The sequence below is a fragment of the Microtus ochrogaster genome, unplaced genomic scaffold (genome assembly GCF_000317375.1).
Source record: "Microtus ochrogaster isolate Prairie Vole_2 unplaced genomic scaffold, MicOch1.0 UNK46, whole genome shotgun sequence".
NCBI lineage: Eukaryota > Metazoa > Chordata > Mammalia > Rodentia > Cricetidae > Microtus > Microtus ochrogaster.
In genome coordinates, this window is record NW_004949144.1 from 749972 (window position 1) to 772558 (window position 22587).

The following is a 22587-nucleotide window of genomic DNA, read 5'->3' on the forward strand; positions in this document are numbered from 1 at the left end:
CTAGATATAGTCTATTTCTAGAATCAGATAGTACTCTATATGACCATTAATATCATGACAAGAAGTTTAAATTTGTACATATGCAATAATCTTAGGAATTTTGAGATAATATTTACACCTTAGAAAAAATTTCAAAGATTCAAATAAAACCAAAAGTGTATGAGATTAGTGTTAGTCAAATAGTCCCTTATTTTTATTTTTATTTTGTCCCATGCCAGGTGGCTTTTCTTCCATGAGAAAAGAGATATTTAATTTTTCTTAAACAAGCATGCTTGGATTTTGAGGAGAGTCCTATGCTTGAACACCAAAGCCAGCTTTAATGTCTAATGAATTGGGACAATGAAAACATCACTTTCCTTTTATCTCTTTGGAGAACATTAGAGACAAACATGTGTGAATATTTGAGATTTTATCTTATTGGAATTGTGCTATACAATTAAGTCAGTTTGAACTTTTTCTTGAAGTGTTTTGTCTGCATGTGTCTTTAGATGTCTCTTTAGTCCAATGGTCTTCAGAGTTCTCAGTTGGATGCTGTTATTCTTCTAGAAAGAAAGAAAGAAAACACAGACTTAACTACCTTTGAGGAATTTATAAGCAGTTTGAATTGCCATGCTAATTGATTAACTATCATCTTTTCTAATCAAGATGTCTTTTTTGTTCTGATCTAATCTTTATCAAATTGATGGCATCCATAGCTTTTCTGTTTTCTCACTTGTGGAAACAAAAGCAAAAGCTTTTCCTCAATATGACACATATCCTGGTTTTCATTAATGTTAACACATTTTTTTAAAGTATGAAGGCAGAATTTTTTCAGAATTAGTGTTTTACTATGCAATGTCTCTGAAACAGTTTCACATTTCTCATTAGCATTTAAAAACTAAAGTTAATTTTTTTGGTGGTCTTTATTATCTTTTCTCATTTGTTAAGAATAATTTTTAAAATGCAATTAGATCTTTTTACAAATACTTCTTCTATAGAAATTTTGAGTATACCTCTAATAATCTTTGTTATAATATGTGAAAAAAGTGTTTCATTTTACTAGAGACATATGCTATAACATTGTCAGTCTCAATTTGTACAGGTATTCCCACAATGGCCGTAAATTCTAATAAATATATAATTACAGAATCAGCCTTTGAGGAACTCAAATCATTTGCCCATTGAAATCCTAAATATGTATCAATGTATGGTATACATACTTTTATTTTCCAAATTTGACAAATTGAACCATATCCATTACCCAATTTTATTTTTTGAGTGCCTTTTGAAATATTTCCTTCAGGTGGTAGAATTTTATCATACAAAGTACAAGAAGAACATTTCCTTAATATTTCCTTGACTTATTGCCAGGTGGTAGGAAAATATTTCTTCAAACCTGTGCTATTAGTATTTATTTCTTATGAAATTCTGAGGCATCTAGCATATAGTATAGTATAGCATATACCAATAGTTGATCAACTTCATCATTATCTCATGATACCTGTAGACCCATATGGAATCTGATATACATTATCTACAAGATATGATTTATATTTTTATTTATTTCTTGTAAATGAATGAATACTAAAGTTAATTCTGAGTCATCTGGAATAAGTTAAGTGGTTTCAATATTTTTTTCTGTATTTTAATATTTAGTGCTGGGTATTAAAGACATGTGCCCCCACTGCCAAGCATACCTTCCCACTTTTAGGAAATATTTTCAATCACTGCCAGTAATCAATGAGTGGTAATGATTACACAATAAACTTAAGCAATGGGCTATCAGCTGCAAATTTTAAACATATTACGTTTGTACTCTCACGTGTAGTCTGATCCTACTCTGTTGTCTTAGGGTTGTCTTCAATGCAGAACATTTTCTCTGTTACATGTTGATACTAATTCTTCTCCAACTTCTCTCTTAATTTAAACTGCTGTTAGTAGAAGTTTTTGAACATGCTTACCTGTGTCATTTCTTAAGATAGCTTTTTCCCCCAGAAATTATGGAATGGTTTCTAAAACCCCTCAAATCATTGTACCTTCTATTCTGCAGCATATTATTATATTTTTTCTTCAAAATTTGATAACAAGTTGCCATCACATTTCTAGCACACTCTCTTAGTTTTCTCCATTTTACGGTGTGTCAATTTTCTCATATTTTAAAATAGGCAGTCAATCTCTTTATTTTAAGAGAGGTTTAATAGCTCAGGCAGCTGTTTTTCACAACATAATTGAATAAATCTTCTGTTATTTCTCATTTTAGTATAAAAATTAGATTCAAATTTGTAAATTTGTTTTTGTTCCAGTATGTTCTAGTGGTGTGTCATGGTTTGGACATTCAAAGCCATGCTACTTCTTGAGGGAAGAAAACTATGTCCTCCTTCTCTCTCTCTCTCTCTCTCTCTCTCTCTCTCTCTCTCTCTCTCTCTCTCTCTGGATAGATAGATAAATAGATAGATATAGATGTATGCACACATATACATGTGTACATCCATATATATGTATATACATACACACACATATATTATTTTCTGAGATTTCAGGAAGATTTTCTAAGTAAAAGGTAAAAGAGTTATATAATCTGAAGAGAAATCAGACTATAGGTTTTCTAAGTAAAGGTTTTTACTGGCAGAGTGGCCTTGGAATGGAACCGAATGGTTTTGGCAATTCTTCCTGGCTATATTGAAATCTGATAAGATCTTAGCATGTGACTTGATTGGATGTAGGGTATTGTTGCTTCATCCTTGAAGATTCCTCATGTTTTTACCACAAGTCTCTTTTATTCTCAAGATTCTGTATAGTCAGAACACCAGGTTATAGTCACCGACATGCTTTATTATAGTCAACCTTCATGTAAGATAGGAATAGAAGGAGAGCCATGCTCATCAGTGAATGGATATGAAGGTGACATCTAGGGAAGTGTCATCTTTGCCCTATTCTAATTCCACTACAAATGACACAGTTGCCAGTATTTCCCTGACCTTCTGAGGAAAATATTTGGTATCTACTGGTCCTTTAGAATGGGCCCAATAACTAATATACATTCAATAGTTCTTGATTTCCATACACTGAAACTTCTGGTGCTCATATTAGTTTAGTATAACTCTCAAAACATTTACAGTTCAGGACAGCAGAAACAGCAGGTTTGGTGACTATAAGATCAACAAAGTCACCAGCTGAATCAGCACATTCTCCCTGTCTACCAGTGGTTAGCTATGATGATATTTTTTTTATGTGTCCATCCTTTAATTGTGTTTCCCGGTGGGTCCACATGCTCTCTTTTTCTATTGTCAAATTTTTTGTTTTGATATTCTTGAGAATATTATATACACGTACTGTTTTTACATAATTTCTATATGTTCTTGATTTATAGGAATACAAGTCAGGTCTTATCTCTATCCTGTCACCCCAAACTGATACTAGCATCCTAATACAGGTTCCAGATGACTTTGTTCACTGTCATTACAGTCTGTGCCTCTTGGATCCAAGGGAGTAGAGGCAGGTCATCTTGTTGTGAATAAAGGTGAGTTCTTGTCCAGTGTTGTCGGACATTTTATTCCTGTCAGTCATTTCCCCAAGAATCACACAAAGAGTTATTAATTATAAATGTTTGGCTGATAGCTTAGACTTTTTAGAAAGTTTTCTTTAAATTCACATTAACCTACATTATGTTAATCTATGTATGTTAATCTATATGGCATGATACCCTTTTTTGAAATGGCAAGTCCATCTTGCTTTTTTCCATGCCTCTTTCAACTATACCCTCTTTTCCTTCATTCTCTCAGTTGATCTCACCCATCTAAGCTCTTCCTGCCTTGCTATTTGTTAGTTAACTTGCTATTAAACCAATGTGAGCAATACATGTTCATAGTGTATAAAAGCATTATCCAACAGCATTTCACCCTTTTTTCTAATTAAAATTATATACACCAAAAACATTTATAACATAAGAATTATAATTACTGTATCCAGTCCATTTTTATTTGACAAATACAGAGAAAATATTCTATTATTTATTTTATCTTTGTGAGTCTAAACTTTTATATCTAATTTTACATTTATAATAATTAATGAAAGGTATAAATCTAACTATTTAGTCTTTAACTTTATCAAAGACCTTGGGAAATGTAATGTCAGGAAGGTATGGCTGTCTGTACCAACACCCGAAGTTCTGCTGCAACATTGGGACATATATCTTTGGTGTACAGGCCAAACATGTATGACAGATATTTCTGAGTAAGAAAATTTGCAAAACTATCCTACATTGTTTTTGCAAAGTTTGACAGTCATTACATTTTTTGTTTTTGGTCTTATTTGCACAGTATACTGTCAGTAGTGGATGTAATACCATTTCCTTGTCTAAATTGCTAGTTTTGCCACAAAATATAAACTTTATGATGGAGGAGTTACTTTCATTGGTTAATAAAGAAACTGCCTTGATCCATTTGATAGGCCAGCCCTTAAGTGGGTAGAGTAGACAGAACAGAATGCTGGGAGGAAGTGAGGCAATTGCCATGCCTCTCCTCTCTGGGTCAGATGCAATGAAGCTCCTGCACAAGATGGACACAGGTCAGACATGCTGAATCTTTCCTGGTAAGCCACCACTTTGTGGTGCTACACAGATTACTAGATATGGGTTAAAGCAAAATATGAGAGTTAGCCACTGAGAGGCTAGAGCTAATGTGCTAGGCAGTGTTTAAAACAATACTATTTGTGTGTTCTTATTTTGGGTGTAAAGCTAACCATGTGAGAGCTGGGCGGGACAAAAAGCAGGCCTGCCCGCAGCTCCTTTCTACAACTTTATACAGAGATTCTTTAATGCCTTTAATCTTTTCTGAAGTAGATTGGTACTGTCAGGAGGAGATGCATCTCATGGTCATAAAAGCCTCAAGGTTATTAAACATCTTAAATGCATATTCTATAAATCTTTGAAGTGTTTGAAGACCACCTATCTATCTAGACATATCTATTCAACCTTGAAAGCATACCTTTCATAACTGACTGCAAATTCGTTTATTATAGATGAAAAACAACTAACCTCTATTTTTTAATTATATATGACATTTTTTAATGAGCTGCATATGAACAACATCCCAATCAAGAGGTGAAAAATGTATACAGTATAATAAAATAACCTTAAATTTGTAGCACTATATAAAAATCCATGCCAATTAAAATATTTAAGAACAGTAGTTGTTTTTGTAGTTTAAAAGTAAATTTGATGGAATCGCATTGAGTTTCTCTCCATTTAATTTTATATTGGCTGTCAGCTTGCTGCATATTGCTTTAGTTATGTTTAGATATATTCCTTGTATCCCTAATCTCTCCAAGGCCTTTATCATGAATGGTGGTTGGATTTTGTGAAACACTTTTACAGTATCTAATGAGATGATCATATGGTCTTTTGTTTCCATTTATTTATATGGTGGATTATACTGATAAATTTTTATGTTGAACCACTTCTGCATCTCTGGAGTGAAGTCAACTTGATCATGGTGGATTTTTTTTATATGTTCTTGGATTTGATTTGACAGAATTATATTGAGTAGTTTTGCATCTTTGTTCATGAGTGAGATTGTTTTTTAATTTTTTTTTTGGTTGAGTCTCTGTGTTGTTTCAGGATCAGGGTAACTGTATCCTCAAAAAAGAGTATGGCAATGTTCCTTCTGTTTCTATTATGTGAAATACTTTGAGGAGCATAGGTATTATTTCTTCTTTGAAGGTCTGGTAGAATTATGCACTGAAACCCTCTGGTCTTTTTTTCTTTTGTTAGGTTTGATTTTGATGACTGTTTCTATTTCATTGCACATTATAGGTCTATCTAAATTGTTCACCTGGTCCTGATTTAATTTTGGTATGTAGTACCTATCCAAAAAATTCTTCATTTCTTTTATATTTTCCAGTTTTGTGGAGTACAAACACACTCCAAAACTTTAAGTTTTGGAGTATGACCTAATGATTTTCGGGATTGCTTCAGTCTCTGTTGTTCTATCCCTTTTTTTTTCATTTTTCTTAACTTAGATGTTTTCTTTCTGCCTTTTGATTAGTTTAGATAAGGGCTTATTTATCTTGTTGATTTTCCCTAAAGACCCAGGTCTTTCTTTCACTAATTCTTTGTATTGTTTTCTTTGTGATGGGGACACCCACTGAAATAGTTTACCTGAGCTAATGGGAGCTCACCAATCAGCAGGATGTGATCTGCCCCACTGAAAAAAGGTACTGAGCCACCTTGCTAACATAGATCAGAAAAATGGGTTAATCAAGATGTGAGAGTTAGCCAGTCAGAGGCGAGAGCTAATGGGCCAATCAGCTTATAATTTATGGAGACCTATGTGTGATTTTCTTTGGGGCTAAACAGTTGTGGGGAATTGGGCAGGATGAAAACAACAACAAGCCCGGCCTGGCCCTTCATGTTACAAAAAACCCTGGCCAAACCCCAAACACATAGCATAAGAAAGAATACAAAGAGCTGCAAAGGAAAAAAAAAGTAACACATAAAGGCAATCCTATCATAATTACACCTGACTTATCAATGGAAATCATGAAAGCCAGAAGGTCCTGGACAGATGCTCAGGAGACATGAAGAGACCAAGGATGAAATCACAGAATGCTATATTCAGCAAATCTCTCAGTCACCATAGATGGATAAAATAAGATTCCATTAGAAAACCAGATTGAAACAATACCTATACACAAATCCAGTCCTACTGAAAGTAAAGCTGAAAACATAAAGAAAACTCAAACTAAAGGAAGGTGGCTGCACCTATAAAAACACAGCCAATAGATAACCTCATACCAAAAATCTTCAAAGAAGGGAAATACATAAACACTATCACCACCACAAGAAAAAAACAAATATGAACGATGGTAAAAAACAGATAAAGTGTTGGGAAAGAATTTTCATTTTTTTTTCTTTTTGACTTTTATCTTTATATTACTTTACTTTTTTAAGAAAGATTTTTTTATTATTAGTTTTAAGCTATTTTTATAACCATCTATAATCTTTTACTTTTTCCTTAATCCTATGTACATTGTAAACATATTTTAATCTCCTTAGAGACTTTTTCATCAGGCTCTACTAACAATTTTGTCTGTATAAGCAAAAGTTAAACCACTACACAGCTTAGGTCATGACATCATTGTGTTTGGCTTCACACCCCAGGGCCAAGACACCATAGAAATTACAAGTGTCATGTGCCTACACAATAAATGTATTGAGTCAGATCTTGCCAATTTCTTTTCCACTCTCCAGCCTCAGAGCCAACTTCTAGCAAATATTCATCAGTTTGATGAAGTCTGTCTGAATTTTATTCATACCACATCACTGCTCTTCCAATTGGTAAAGGTGGGAGAAGACAAAAGGAACTGATTTCTGGGAACTATTCATTATGAAAAAAAAAAACGTTTTAGTTGAATTCACAGAAATGAAACTTCAGAAACCAAACAAGTTGATTTTTATCAATTTAAGGTCTTGAGAAGGATTGATTCACAAAGGGGAAAACCTGTCCTTGAAGACTTCTTGTAGAAGTTCCCACTTGTAAAAGCCAGTGTTGAAGAGGGTGTGTAGTAGGTGCTGCGGGCCTGCTTTTCATCCTGCCCAGCTCCCGCATGGCTAGCTTTACACCAGAAATAACAACACACAAACTGTATTCATTTAAACACTGCTTGGCACACTAGCTCTAGCATCTTACAGGCTAATTCTCATATTTTGCCTAACCCATTTCTAGTAATCTGTGTAGCACCAGTCTTACCAGGAAAGATTCAGCATGTCTGACCTGGCAGCTTGCTTTATCACGTCTGCCTGGGAGAGGGGAGCATGGCCTCTGAGCTCACTTCCTCTTCCTCCCAGCATTCTGTTCGGTTTACTCCTCCCACCTATGTTTTAACCTATGAGAGCCAAGTAGTTTCTTTGTTACTTAACCAATGAAATCAACAGATTGATATATGATACTCCCACATCAAGGGTGTGAATAATTTCATACATTTTAAATTTAATAAATTCCCATCAAAAGAGAAACATACAATAGTGAAATGATAACAATGTTCCATAGACACAGAACTACTTTTACATAGACTCCTTTGCAGTAGAGAAGAGACTATTGTCTGTACCTGAGAGATCTCCAGATAAACGGGAAGTCTCCATGTGACCAAGTTACTTCAGTGTACTCCAGTTGTGTGACAGCCTACCTCACTCTGACATCACCAAGGCATTTCAGAGAATACTGCAGCACGGTGCCTTCACCATTATGAGACAATGCCTAGAACAAGGCATTTTTTTTTGAGAAAAAAAATCTAATCTCTCATATTTTCCAAATTATTTGCCCCTGTTTGAAGAATTGTATATTCAAAACTTTCCCATCTGGAATCAGGATTTTTATTCTTTTACAGAGCCAGCAAGCTGGGAATCAGTGATCAGTTTGCCCACTGTTGCTGAGACCCTGTCCTACAAATTAAACTCCTCTGCCCTCATGGAAGCTTCTGCTAGTATGGACTATTAAGCAGTGCTTAGAACATTCTACTGCTTTTCTAACCCAAAGCACCAAAATCTAAATACCACCAAATAAAAATAAAATGTCAGGATTTTTACAGCAGTACTCCAGTCCCTTATGCCAAATGGCTTAGTTAGGGTTTCTATTACTGTGAAGAGACATCATAATCATAGCAACTCTTTTAATGGAAAGCATTTAATTAAAATGGCATCTTACAGTTTCAGAGGTTTACTCCATTATCATCATATCAGGGACCATGTCAGCATGCAGACAGGCATGGTGCTGGAAAAGTAGTTGAGAGTCCTAAATCTTGCAGGCAATGAGAAGTAGTCCATGACGCTGGGAGATGTTCAATACCTTGAGAATCACTTTGTGGTAAGCTTTGATTTTTGTAACTTAGATGTTAGTTAAATATCTGCTTATATTTTTTATGCATAAGAGTGTTTGCCTGAATGTGTATGATTACTACATGCACTCAGAACTTGCAGAACCCAGGAAAGGGCAAAACATTACCCGGAACTGGGGTTATAGGCAGTTTTGCACTGCTGTGTGGGTGCTGGGAAACAAATCTGTATCCTCTGCAATAGCAGCAAGTGTGCTTAACCATTTTCAAAACCATAATTCAGTATGTTTTAAAATTCTTATTAATTTAAAATCTTCCTAAAATGAAATCCTAATTGTAATTGTACTAAAGTTAGTAATAGTGGCCTAAGGCTTTTGAAATATCACAAAGATTTCTATCTAAATAAATGTATTCAAATATATATGTGTGTGCATATATGAGTGTATATATATATATATATATATATAGTGAGCAAATTATGTTATATATGATGTAAAATTTGCTGTATTACAAGAAAATGGTGTTTAATCATCTGTGAGTTGGGGAAATATAAGGCAATAGTGGGTTTTCCAGACATTGATAATTCCTAAGAACCTAGTTAGCCAAATTACATTATTATCACATGTATTTATTTGCAATTATATAGGGAGTCCTAGACAAGAAAAAATTGTAGGCCTCAAAATAATTTCTGGATGAAAGTATTTTATCCTTTAAAGTTTTATCTTATGGCCTATTTTATGGAATCCATGTAGGCTTTAATAAAATACTGGATATACTTTGGAAGACAATCTATTGTGAACATGAATGGAGAAAGTGTAGTATATTACAGGAAAATAATTTGGAAACACAAATTAATAACCTATAAAAATGAAATTAATTATTTTGCAAATACTAAGAATGTCTATTTTAAACTTTTCTTCCCAATTATTCTATATTTTCTGTTTCTCTAAAAAGATGAATAACAGTTGATGTCTTATGATATATTATATACAATATGTATGTATAATTACTTATATATTGTGTTTATACAAATAATTTTGTATTAGAAGAAAATTACTTGTGGCTGTGATTGAATTTTTCGTTTGTCAGATTGTGTGTGGATGTAGGAAGATAGAATTTAAAAGCATCTATAATATAGGTTCCTGGTTGATAATAAATTGTGTCTAATTTTGTCAAATTCCAGATCAACCTACACCCATAAATAAAGATAAGAGTCAGAAATGGTATGCTTATGATTTTATTGTTATTAAAATGATAGATTATGGCCACATTATTCCTGTTGCTCAATCCACCAAATCCAGTATTTTCTTACTCATTATCTGAAAGAAACAAACACAAAGAGAAGTTATAAAGAAATCATAACAAGATGAAGTTTCTCATCTCTTTCTAACACCTTTAATGATGTAGATAGAAGTCCATGTCTTTTTTTCTCTTTCTCTATTCTTTGTTCCTTTTCTTTCTGGTTATTTTTATTCATTTTTGTATCCATTTAGCACATAATGCACTCTGAAAAACAAACGATCCAAATATATTTTATTGGTTATATGGCTTTTGTGAGAAAACATTTGATATTAAAATGGTGAGTAGGTGAATAAGGCATGTGCATATAATCGGAGCACTTGGGAAGTAGAGGGAAGATGATTAGGAATTCAAGGGTATACTTAGCCACACAGCAAGTTTGAAGCCAGGCTAGTCTATATGAACCTTATCTCAGAAACTCATTTAAACTATAAGACATATTTATAAAGTTGAGTTAATAAGGCAAATTTTATACTAGTGAAAACCAAAAACCATTTAAAAATCCATTGATAGGATATAAAACTCACCAAAAACAGCAAGAGCCACAGAAAATTATGGCTCACTACTGTAAAAAAAACAAAACCATCATGGATATGAATACAAACATGCTGTCTCTATGAACTATTGGGAATGTTTTTTTTAAAAAAAATAATTAATATAAGTGTAATATGAAGATAAGAAAATATCTTTGTGTGTATTTCTTTTTCTTTTTAAAATATGGAATGCTTCACAAATTTGTTTGAAATCCTTGCATGGAGGTCATGCTAATCTCATCAGTATTTTTCCAAATTTTAGGATATGTGTTGTTGAAGCAAAGATCTGTGTGTATTTCTAATAAACTGCTGAAGGAACTAGTGGAAGCCTTTATTGATTGGGAGGGTGAAAAGGAATGATAACTTTTAAAAATAAACTTGATCCCTTGATTTCTCATTTATTTATATTTCTTATTCTGGGACTAGTAGGTGGGGTTCCTGGCATAAGCAACAAGGCAAAACAATTATGAATAACATTGTACTTGTTAAACAAACAATAAAATTCATGTTGTCAAACATGTTCACACATTGTTCCTCACAATCACAATAACATGAGCAGTATAGGATATATTAATCATCTCCCTATATCATCACAGATTATCCATATAATGCAATATTCAAAAATAGTAAATATCCAAATAATAATAATGAGAACCTAAATATGTAATATGAATGTGTTTAAAGTTGAGTTAGCATAGCTTATGCTTTCAATTCTATAAGAAATAAGATGCTTCATTAACACCTAAATCAAATCCTACCTGATGATGTATCTTTGATTACTGAGCATCCTGGCCCTGGGAAGATTCCTGAGGTCTGCTTCCTTGCTGGGGTGGGCCCTGCTGGTTTTCTTGCTGAGGGCCTTGGTTCTGCTGTTGACCTCCCTGTTGGGGTGGGCCTTGCTGGTTTCCTTGCTGAGGGCCTTGGTTCTGCTGTTGGCCTCCTTGCTGGGGTGGGCCTTGCTGGTTTCCTTGTTGAGGCCTTTGGTTCTGCTGTTGATCTCCTTGTTGGGGTGGGCCTTGCTGGTTTCCTTGTTGAGGCCGTTGGTTCTGCTGTTGATCTCCTTGTTGGGGTGGGCCTTGCTGGTTTCCTTGCTGAGGGCCTTGGTTCTGCTGTTGATCTCCTTGTTGGGGTGGGCCTTGCTGGTTTCCTTGCTGAGGGCCTTGGTTCTGCTGTTGGCCTCCTTGTTGGGGTGGGCCTTGTTGGGGTGGGCCATGCTGGGGTGGGCCTTGTTGGGGTGGGCCACGCTGAGGTGGGCCTTGCTGGGGTGGGCCTTGCTGGGGTGGGCCTTGTTGGGGTGGGCCTTGTTGGGGTGGGCCTTGCTGGGGTGGGCCACGCTGGGGTGGGCCTAGCTGGGGTGGGCCATGCCTAGGCCCAAAACCATGGTGACGAGGAGGACCATGTGGGAATGCTGCAACAGAGGGTCTGTGATTAGAATCTGAGATGCTACTCATGTTCTTTATTTGATATATCACAAGAACTGGCAAGTTTAGTCCTGAAACAAAGGCCCTCTTTCCTTTTATCAACAGCTCAATGATTACTACATCGTTCCTCCTAATCATTTGTGAGTCATCCTCATGATTCTTCCCACCTAGTTTTGAGGGAAATTTTCTCTGAATACATGTATTTATGGTATCAAACATCGAATCTTTATGCTTGGAATAGAATTTGAGATCTTAGAAAACTAATTTTTCAGTCATCATTTCCATGGACAAGACTGAAACAAAACAGAATTTTAAAATTATTTGACTATTCTATTCAGAAATGTCCCTATGTCCTTTCTTCTGTTCTACATTCACTGTGGCAAGATGTCTGTTATCCACTGACTACTTCATTACAGGATATTCACAGTTGGCCTTCTGTGAATCTTCCTGTTTGATCCTTCTCAACAAAAAGAGGTGACTCTAGAAATCCAGCCCTACTTTTTCAACCTTCTGTTCCAATTCCTAATCAAATTTTTATTGCCCATGACAACATTCAATTCCTTGTTTGGAATGACAATTCGAACACAATAATTTTGTACTGATTCTACATTCCTGGCCTTTTTGCTAATCCTCTTCTCCCTCTCTGCATCTTGCAGGAATTACATGTGATCTGTTACCTAAATGCAGATTCACTGAACAATCAACCATTTCTGTCTTACCTTCACTGAAGCTCTGAAGAGAGCTCAGGGCCAGCAAGGTGGCTGTGAACAGGACGGCCAGCATCTTGGAGTCTCTGGAGTTTCTTCTGAGTCTGTGCTGCATGCAGTGTGGTAACTGCCTTTATATGACCCAGCAGAAGAATGGTGCCTTTGATCCCATCCTGGGTGACCTCATATCTGACAAAGTAGGAAATGCTGCATCCTTGACTCCTCTTTGGGAGTTCTGCCAGCTAGTATAACATGAAGCATTGGCATCATGTCTTGGACTAAGAGCAAATAAAGCATGACTATGATGTTAATATCTGTATTAGAATTTTGCCATTATATGAATTTCATTGTATTTGGTATGCAGTTCTTATATAAAGTTATGATACTTTTTTAAACATGAAGATGCTTCATATCTTTAGCCTTCATTTTCATCCATAGATCACCAATCATACTGTAACTATGCTTGTGATATATTATTGTATTTTATTGTATTTTCCATGACATACAGGTCATTTATATTTGGATAAGATACATTCCCTGCCACCTCATTTATTCAGAACCACAAAGTTAAATACAAAATCCATAACATGTTGTTTGAAATGGGAAACACTTGGAGCCTTACATTACCAAAATATTTTATTCTTTGGGTGTGTGAGATTTTGAGTGTTTGTGTGTTTCTGTCATGTGTGTTTGTGTGTTTCTGTCGTGTCTGTGTGTGAGTGTGTGTGTGAGTGTGTGTGAGTGTGTGTGAGTGTGTGTGTGTGTGTGAGTGTGAGTGTGTGGGTGTGGGTGTTTGTGTGTGTGCATGTGCTCTCATTTGGGTGCATTTCTTAACAGACCTGGTAAAATATGGAGAGAAGATAACTTTGGTTGCATGTTCTCAGATCCTTCTTTCTGTGCTCTATTTAGAATTAAATATCTCATTGGCCTTAAATCATCATGTTGAGAAACTGTTTGGTTTAAAAGTCTCCAGGTATACAGGTAGTTCCATCTCCTATGTCATATTTGTTGGCATTTTCACAATATGTCCTCCTACCTGGCTTTTTACTTGTATTCAAGAAAACAGAATATTGTTTCTCATGACCAGAAGAAAATTCCTTTATTTATTGAACCATCTCCACAGCTCTGAAATATTCTATCCATATTAATAAAAAATACTACAGAAAGTGGCATGGGATTTCTACAATGCTTGGCTATAGATAATTTTGTCAAGGCTGGTTCCTGACACTTGTCTTTTCAGTTCACACTTTTATTGTTCATTTTAGTATAAAATTAGTTTCAGTTTTTGTTTTGTGGAGGTAAATTATGGTGCTGGGTCATGGAAATTCAAAGCCAAGCTCTTCTTAAGTGCTTATCACCACCCCCTCTACTCTGCATTTAATTATCTATTATTTTTTTTCCAGAGATTTCAGGAAGGTTTTCTGAGTAAGAGTTTTTACAAGCAAAGTGTCCTTGAAAGGGAATACATTATGATTTGGCAATTCTTTCAAGCTAAATCAAAATCTGATAAGCTCATGTAATTTAACTTGATTGGATGTTTGATATATAGTTTATTTATTTGCTACTGAAAGATTCCTCAATTTATTACTGTAACAATATGTCCTGTCCCTTTAAGAGACAAGCCCTGCCCACTCATTCCTCCATCTGCTGAGGCAAACAGATCTTCCTTCCTCTTTCAGCCTGAGTTCCTTCATTTTTCCATCTGGCTCCTGAAGAGACAACTCTGCCTCTTTCCCTTCTCCCTACATCTCCCCTTCCTTCTACTCTCCCTCTGTTTTGTGTGTGTTTATTTTTCTTTCTTTCTCTCTTTATGCCTCTTCCTGCCCCATAGCACACACCTTCCTTTGGTATAGTGGTTAGACCCTATCACTCTTCAATAGCAAAAGCCCTTTCTGGTGTTAGCCAGGAGGCAATGATATGCATGTGTTCCTTCCCACCAATTCTACAATCCCTTCTTCACTCCCACATATCAGGCCTGTGCTCCCACACTGACCTGATTGATAGCATTCTTGGAAATTGGGATCTTTTTGAACCCACCAGTAGTTTGGACCTTTGACTCCTGGCCTTCATCTGAGGGGGTTATGATTTTATTGGTACCTTTCTTCATACCAACACTTCAGGAGAAGGAGTCAAAGCCCGTTTACTCAGTCCTACACAAATTGCTAATGTGACTTGCAGCCCCACCCCAGGTGCATTCATCCCCTCTTACGTATGCCTTCATTCGGGATACTGTTGTATTACTAATCATTATCCTTAAGTGTTTGCTACTGCATATGTCCATAAAACAGGTCAGGGAGACAAATGTCATGTTTGCTCTCTCAAGTTGTTCATCGCTTCAATGTGAATTTTGTTTTTAATTTGGAATATCTACTGTGAGCAGAAGACTGGAAAGTGTCTATGGTGGAGACAGAGGATTGAAGTAGGATAAATACTAGGATTTACATAAATTTAAACTGGAGGCATAGAAAATGGGGTGGAATAGATTTTAATGTAATGGTTTTTATTTATTCTTTGAGAACTTCAAGCATGTATTTATATATTTTGGACATACTCATGGTTAATCCCTTCTTATTTTTCATTCCAGACACTCAACATCTCATTTTCCAAATAGCATATACACCTATTACTCTATATATTCCTCTAAACCCAATAGGTGTTGCCTATATTCTAATAGGATTGATGCCATCCACTGGAAAACAGACAATTTATCAGTAATCATACTTCCAAAGAAAACTGACTTTCCCTCCCTTACCAGCCATCAATTGGCAATAGATACCCAGATAAAAGTGGAACATTGTTAACCTCCCATACATTCATTTTAAGTTGAATTAATCTTGAGCAAATCTTGTGCAGGTAATCAGATCTGGTATGATTTCAGTGGATAATGATAGATAATAGGCAAAGCAGATTCACAATCTTCAGATCTTTATTGCCTGGAGAGCCCTTTGGGATGCAATGGACATTTTTGTACCCAAAGTCAAATGAAACTCAGTGGGTAACAAAATATAATGTAAAAGATATGAACTTGAGAACAGACTTGGAGGGGAGGAGGAAGATTTCACAGTGATGTAGGAACTAGGAGAGATTAATAAGTGAGCATGATCAGATTGCATTATATACATGAATCAGACTTTCATAGAACAAATGTAACTAGTTAAATGTGAATGAAAATTAGCAGTTATTAGCCATCCCCATCCAAGTGACTGTGTCTTATAAGGAAAGGGCATTAGATGACACAGCCCCACATATACACCAGACAAAACCCATGTGAACTAAGAGAAGGAAGCCTAGGGAGACAATCTCTGAGGAGTTGGACTTACACATAATATTATCCTTGGACTTGCAAACCAAAATATTGTATATATGTTTTGTTTATGTGACATGGTGTCCAGCTTCTTCTTGGCCACAATATTGAACAAATATAGAAAGTTTAAGATGAAGAAATCACAAATTCTAAATTACTAGCTATTTAGATATGTATGTTTTAAATTTAGAATATATACATATGCATATATATATATATATATATATACACAGATAGGCAAAGTTACATAAACACTTATTTCAAAATTTTATTTTCTGTCCTCAAGTCTGCTGCTGTTCTCCTTGTGGCTTTAAGTCCACCCTCAGTTCTTTATTTTCTGACTCTGTTGTGCCAGATGAGGTTATAGATACTATTTTTCTTTCAAGATATGTTAATCTCTTTCACACATTGCTGACACTGAGAAGGTCAGGGAAATGTCCTAAGTTGAGTGATATTTAGAAGAATCAAGTACTGTGTTCCAGGATTCAAAAAGTCAAGGTTAAGGCTGACTTCTAACAAAAATGTCACTATTTGGTACTAGCATATCACATGGACCTTGACTATGCTCCTTGTTTATGACCACCTGGACAGAACAAGTTATCTTTATGTTCTCTTGCTCTGTAGTTTCTGAAGAAAATACAGTACATTTTGCATTCATAAAAAGAGAGACCAGACAATAGTAAGAAACTTCTGTTTACCCAAAATATCATGAAAACAGCTCTGCTTTTATTATAACCAAGAAAAGTTGGAGAATTCAAAAAAGAGAGAAAATATATAATAACTGAAGAAATGCAACTGTTACTCTGGTTATTATGTAAGGGTCACATACTTGTAGCATCTATAGCCCATTAATGAGAAAGCCTTTCTCTATGTTCACTACAATCAAATGGAAAAGGCCACATTCAAACACATAACACAGAGTCCACTGGCCAACTATGCATGAGGGAAAATTTTGAAATAAAATAATGAGACATGAGTCAAGAAAATTAAAATATATACTAAGTAAGCAAATATTTTGCATATGCTTAATCAGAAGACAAAATCTCTTCTACTTCCTGAAAACTGTTTAAGTGTGGGAAGAAATACAGAAATTGGGGACTGAGTAATAACACATAATATTAAGAAAACACCTTCAGAAAGAGAATCTTGAGATGCAGTGCTATCAGACAGTTACACATAAACTGTCTTAAAAGTTATCCTGAGGATGCAGCCTATTACTGACTTTGAAAAAGATTGTGAGTGTATGCAGTTGATTGTGTGAGGGGAATAAACAGACTGCCATGCTCAACTCTGTAATTGGATAGAATATTTTGGACATTGGAGCTATGTATGAATCTTAGAAACATAAAATGGTAAAATGAGTCATCAAGGAATTATAGATTAATGATGCTGATTCTTGTGAATCTCATATTGTTCTGTTGCCTCTTCTGATCAGATGTTTAGTCATGTTTTATATAGTGGTATATATGGTTTTACCAAACAATTTTCCTGTTATTGGATCAGATTAAGAGAATGGGAAGACTCGCTGTGGCCTAGCAAGCTAGGAATTCCAAGTGTGGTGCCCAAATTAATTCAAATTTATATAAGAATGCCCTTAACACCATCAGTGTTAGCTAAATATATTGTGTATCATGATACATGTAATACATATGTAAGTGGTAGAGTTTGAACCATGCTACTGATGTGAGACAGCAACCATCATTAATTAAGTTAGAAATCATTGCAGACAATATAAACACATGTGTGCACATGCTACTTCAATCCCCACAATGCACAGTGATGTACAGACAATCTCATCAAATAAATGAGATGCATTTGATACTCTTTCAACTTCAATATCTGGGCTATTCTCTTTCATATGATTTTATTCTAATTTACACTAATCATCTGTTCTACCATTTAAAAAAGAGACACTGGCACCTCTTCCTTACTTCATCCCACTTGGCAAAAGTCCCAGTGTGGAGTCAGGGATGAAAATTTTCCTATTCCGGTAAGTACAAAAAAAAAAAAAAACATAGAGTGGAGTTCAATGACATCATTCTTCTGCTCCTCTTCCCACCCAGGCTTAGAAGAAACCCCAGAGCCTCCCCCAAGATGCTCATGGTCCTGTTCACAGTGGCCTTGCTGGCCCTGAGCTCAGCTCCAAAATCAGATCAAGGTATGAGAATATGGGTGTGGATGCTGTGACTCTGCTTTAATAACAGGAGACAACAATGCAGGAGAAGAGAGATACAGAAAGAAGGAAAGGAGATAATAGACAATGAAGCCACAGAATGTTTAGGAAAAGAAAAGACTCAATTTGGAAAACACTGGTAGTTAAAATGGGCTGTGGATACCAATAGTCTTGCTGTACTGGTGACAAAGGGGAAACAGAGGTCATAGCCACTTTAAGGGCAGGAAATGAAACAATAAAATTTAAACTATTGGGCATAGAAATAGAAACATCCTCTCAGTTTCCATTTACCCAACTTTTATTTAATATTCCAATATGTTATCTGCTGTGTGTATGTAAACTGAAATGATTCTCCTTTTTCTTTGTTTGAGAAGACCTGGGAATATAAAATAAGAATCTATTAAATAAGGAAGACAGAAAGACAAAACTATTTTAAGTTACTGATTTCTGTGCATGTGTGTGTGTGTTATCAATGTAAACAATAATATTCTAAAGATAAGAGGGAGGACCAAAAGGTATTTTATGTTGTGAGTTAGGAGTTGATATTCAGCATAGTAGTCACCATGAATGCTGCAAGTTTCTGCCATCTGATCATTACACAGACAGTGTCTAAATGTTCCCTTAGGGGATGTACAGGTTGTCGCTTACTTTCCATAGGATTCTTGTTGCTTTGGTTAACTCATTTTTCATTCTGTCTGGTGCTTTACACCTCAATGGCCCTCTGTGTATACCCTTCTCCACCAATATTAACACATTGTCACTCAATCTCCTTTTCAGTATTTAGTAAGGAGAATAATATGTTTTATATTTCTACATCTGTAATGCCTGTCACTTCTACTTTAACTAATTAATGAATGCAAGTTTTCTACGTTACAGACAATCATTCTCCAACCTTGATACTGAGGACCATTTTTTTGGGGGGTGACCACCAAAATGGGATTAAACCAGTAGTCTGGCATACTGAAAATAGGAGTAAATTTTGTAAAGAAAGAGCCAAACAAACACTATCACAAGCTTCTAATAGCCTTCTGAGAAATTAGCCCTTAGTGTTAGTTTATTGAACCTGAATGAGATATTCTTGAAAAGATCACAAGTCTTCCCACATCCTTCTGCTATCTAAGGCTAATCATTGGGAAGTCCCTAACCACTAAAACCAGCAGCCAATCCTATAAGAACCAGTAGACTTTTTGATTGAACTCACCTCTTTCCCCAGGCTATCCTTTTGTAATCTGGAATTCTCCTAATCTTGCTTAAGAGAAAATAACCTGTCAGCTACTCTTAGGATTCCTGCTTCACCATTGTGTCAGATGACTAACCCATGAATGCTGGAATAAAGTCTCCTGTTGATTGCATACATGTCTGGTGATCTTTCATGGACCTTCTCATGGAATCTAACAATATCACACAGAAGTGGTTGCTAGGAGAATGAGCTTAGATGCTGTGTCCTGATTCTGACTCTCCTATGGTACTTATAGTTCTTCAATGGCTTTTTCTACCCCCATGTTTCTCTATTGCATTATTTGATTGCAGAAAGAAAAGGGCACAAATACGCAACAGTCTGTTTTCTCCTTGACCCTGTATTGTGATGTAGAAGTCCCCTCTGTGTGCAGTGATTACCATTAGTGAATAAAGAAACTGCCTTGGCTTGTTGATAGGACAGAACTTAGGTAAGTGGGGAAGACAGAACTGAATGCTGGAAGAAAGAAGGGTGGATTCAGGGAGCGAGACACCATGGACTAGCCTCTGGAGATGGACGTGCTAAAAATTTGTTAATAGGCCATGACCTCATGGTGATGCACTGATTAATAGAAATTGGTTAAATTAAGATGTAAAAATTAACCAATAAGAAGTTAGAGCTAATGGGTCAAGCAGTGATTTAATTAATATGGTTTCTTTGTGATTATTTCAGGTGTAAGCTAGTTGGGCAGCTGGGAAGAACAATTGGCTTACCCCCTCTCTGCAGCAGATTGGCACCACATGGCCAACTGAAACCACACAGGACCTGGGAGGGCTTGAAAAGTAATTCCAGACAAAAGCAAAAAAAAAAAAAAAAGCATTTAATACAACTTCTTGCTGTTTGCTGGTGGCATGCCACAGCTCCTTTAGGAGAGGTTTTCCTAATTCAGCCACAGCAGAAAAAAAATGGCAGTTTTAAAATGCCAGCTTCTTGGGCCATGCAGTGCAAACTCTGGCCATGGAGCATTTCAGTGCCATTGGTGAGCTCAGGTGTTTGTATATCTACTCAGAGTCAGGAGTAACGTACCTGAGACCATGCCCAGGAATCAGCACTTCACCCCTGGGAAGGCAGCAGGATCAGGACTGCTAGGCATGGACAAGCGGAAGAACTTGGCAGATTCCTGCCACCATACACAGAGATATTTCCAGGCCATGCAGTGTGCTGCATGGCAGATTTAGCTATTACTCGAATAAAAAAGGTTTATGTGCTACATGATCATTTTCAGAATTAAAGTACTGAGCGCAGCTCCTACCAGACCTGGCAGTAATGGTACATTCATAATTTTAAAAGTGGAGAGAGGCAGAACCAGTATCTAGAGTAGGTAAGCTGCTTATCATTTTAAAAGCTCTTTAAGACAGCAGAGAATTACAGATAATGCAATAAGGGCAGATTCAGACATAAAATAACTCTAAATGGGTCACAATGTTGGAAAAACATATGTAGTCTTGAGAGAGAGAAGAAAAAAGAGTATAGAAATTTGAAAAGAAGTAAGAAAAGTCTTTAAAGAGACAGAGTATGGATAGTCATAGATTAAAATGATTAAAGAAAAATAAGCCATGTAAAAATGGAAAATTCACAGAGAGCCTGGATTATGCATATTATTATGTTATCTTTGAATTTTTTGACAGTGAAGGAGCTAAGTACAAAGAGACATTATAAAGGTATCTTGACTTCAGAATTTGGGTCTAAGAATATGTTGCTTTGGAAAAGAGGTTCTTCTTTTGTCTCCACAGAGGATAAGAACCTGTGGATTCATATGGTTTGCTGAAACAAGGCTTCCTGAAATGTCACTGTGAACACCCCAAAACTATCCTCAAAAATTACTTTGCCCAATAAACAATAGTAAGTAGTTTGGAGAGAAATAACTATGCCCACATTCACAAATATTATTTATAATTGTTTAAATTCAAAGGGGAAAATGCTATTGAGATTTGCATTGGTATGGATCTTGGTTTATTGATACAAATTTAAGGTCAATTTTGTTATTTGCATATTTCTGCTCTTGGTTAAGATATTGTGTTTGTGTAGCTCCTTTAAAATGTAATGTATAATTAATAAATATAGCTTACCAGAGAGTCATCTATAATAGTCAAGATTGTATTCATGTTAGTTAGATTTTCTAGATGTACAGAGATGTATTTCAGATGGATAAGTATTCTTCAAATCTTTCAAAGACCTTCAGAATATGGCATTTAAAATGTTTTAATAGCTTAGGACTTTTCATGACAATGAGACACATCTGCTCCTGGCAGCACCAAGCTACTTCAAGAGAATGATAGGCATTGAATAGGCTCCTTACGGAATTTGCTAGTTGTTTAGGCAAGAAACTGCTCTTGCCTGGGCTGCTTAACATGCAAGATCCACAGATAAATGACTGCTAAATTTGCCTGTAGGTGAGATGATCCTTTGGGGTTCCTGCTTCTTGAAAAAGTTTGTCAGATATTCTGCAGGACACAGAAAAAATGTGATGGACAATCTGCCAGTATAGGTGGAACTGTCTTTGAAATTTCCTGCTTTGTGGAAAAGTCTGCTAGATATTATGGGCCTATGAGCTAAAGACAGATGCCCTGACAGTACAGAAGAACTTTGGATCACTGTCCAGGCAGTGAGATGTCTCTGTCATTTCTAACGTATTGGAAGTTGCTCACAATGTACTTCCAGTTTACTTATATAATATTATATCCTTTTGGAGTCTTTGATGGAGTTGAAGAATTTATACTTATAGTTTTCCTCAGTTATGATAAAAGATAAAGTATATATAAATATTGTGACTGTGTTTCTAGCTTGATACCGGCTATATGTAATTTTACTATGCTAAAGTTAAACCTTTCTTTTTATTTAAACAGAAAAGGGGAGATGGTGTGGGAGTCCACTCTGTGTGCTGTGATTGCCATTAATGAATAAAGAAACTGCCTTGGCCTGTTGATAGGACAGAACTTAGGTAGGTGGGTAAGACAGAACTGAATGCTAGAAGAAAGAAGTGTAGCATCAGAGAGAGACACCCTGGACTCGCCACTGAAGAGAAATGTGCTGAAACTTTGCTGATAGGCCACAACCTCATGGTGATGCACAGATTAATAGAAATGGGTTAAATTAAGACATAAG

At 35.8% G+C, this 22587-nt stretch overlaps 1 protein-coding gene and 1 non-coding gene across 2 annotated transcripts; both read right to left on the reverse strand.

Moving 5' to 3' along the window:
- Positions 1 to 10818: 10818 nt before the first annotated feature.
- On the reverse strand, positions 10819 to 10924 carry LOC113455462. Its single transcript, XR_003376569.1, has one exon. It is a non-coding gene; the product is annotated as a U6 spliceosomal RNA (small nuclear RNA).
- Positions 10925 to 11416: 492 nt separating this feature from the next.
- On the reverse strand, positions 11417 to 12280 carry LOC102002257 (acidic proline-rich protein HP43A-like). Its single transcript, XM_005369253.1, has one exon. The coding sequence runs from the start codon at positions 12278 to 12280 to the stop codon at positions 11417 to 11419; it is 864 nt and encodes a 287-aa protein (XP_005369310.1).
- Positions 12281 to 22587: the final 10307 nt, after the last annotated feature.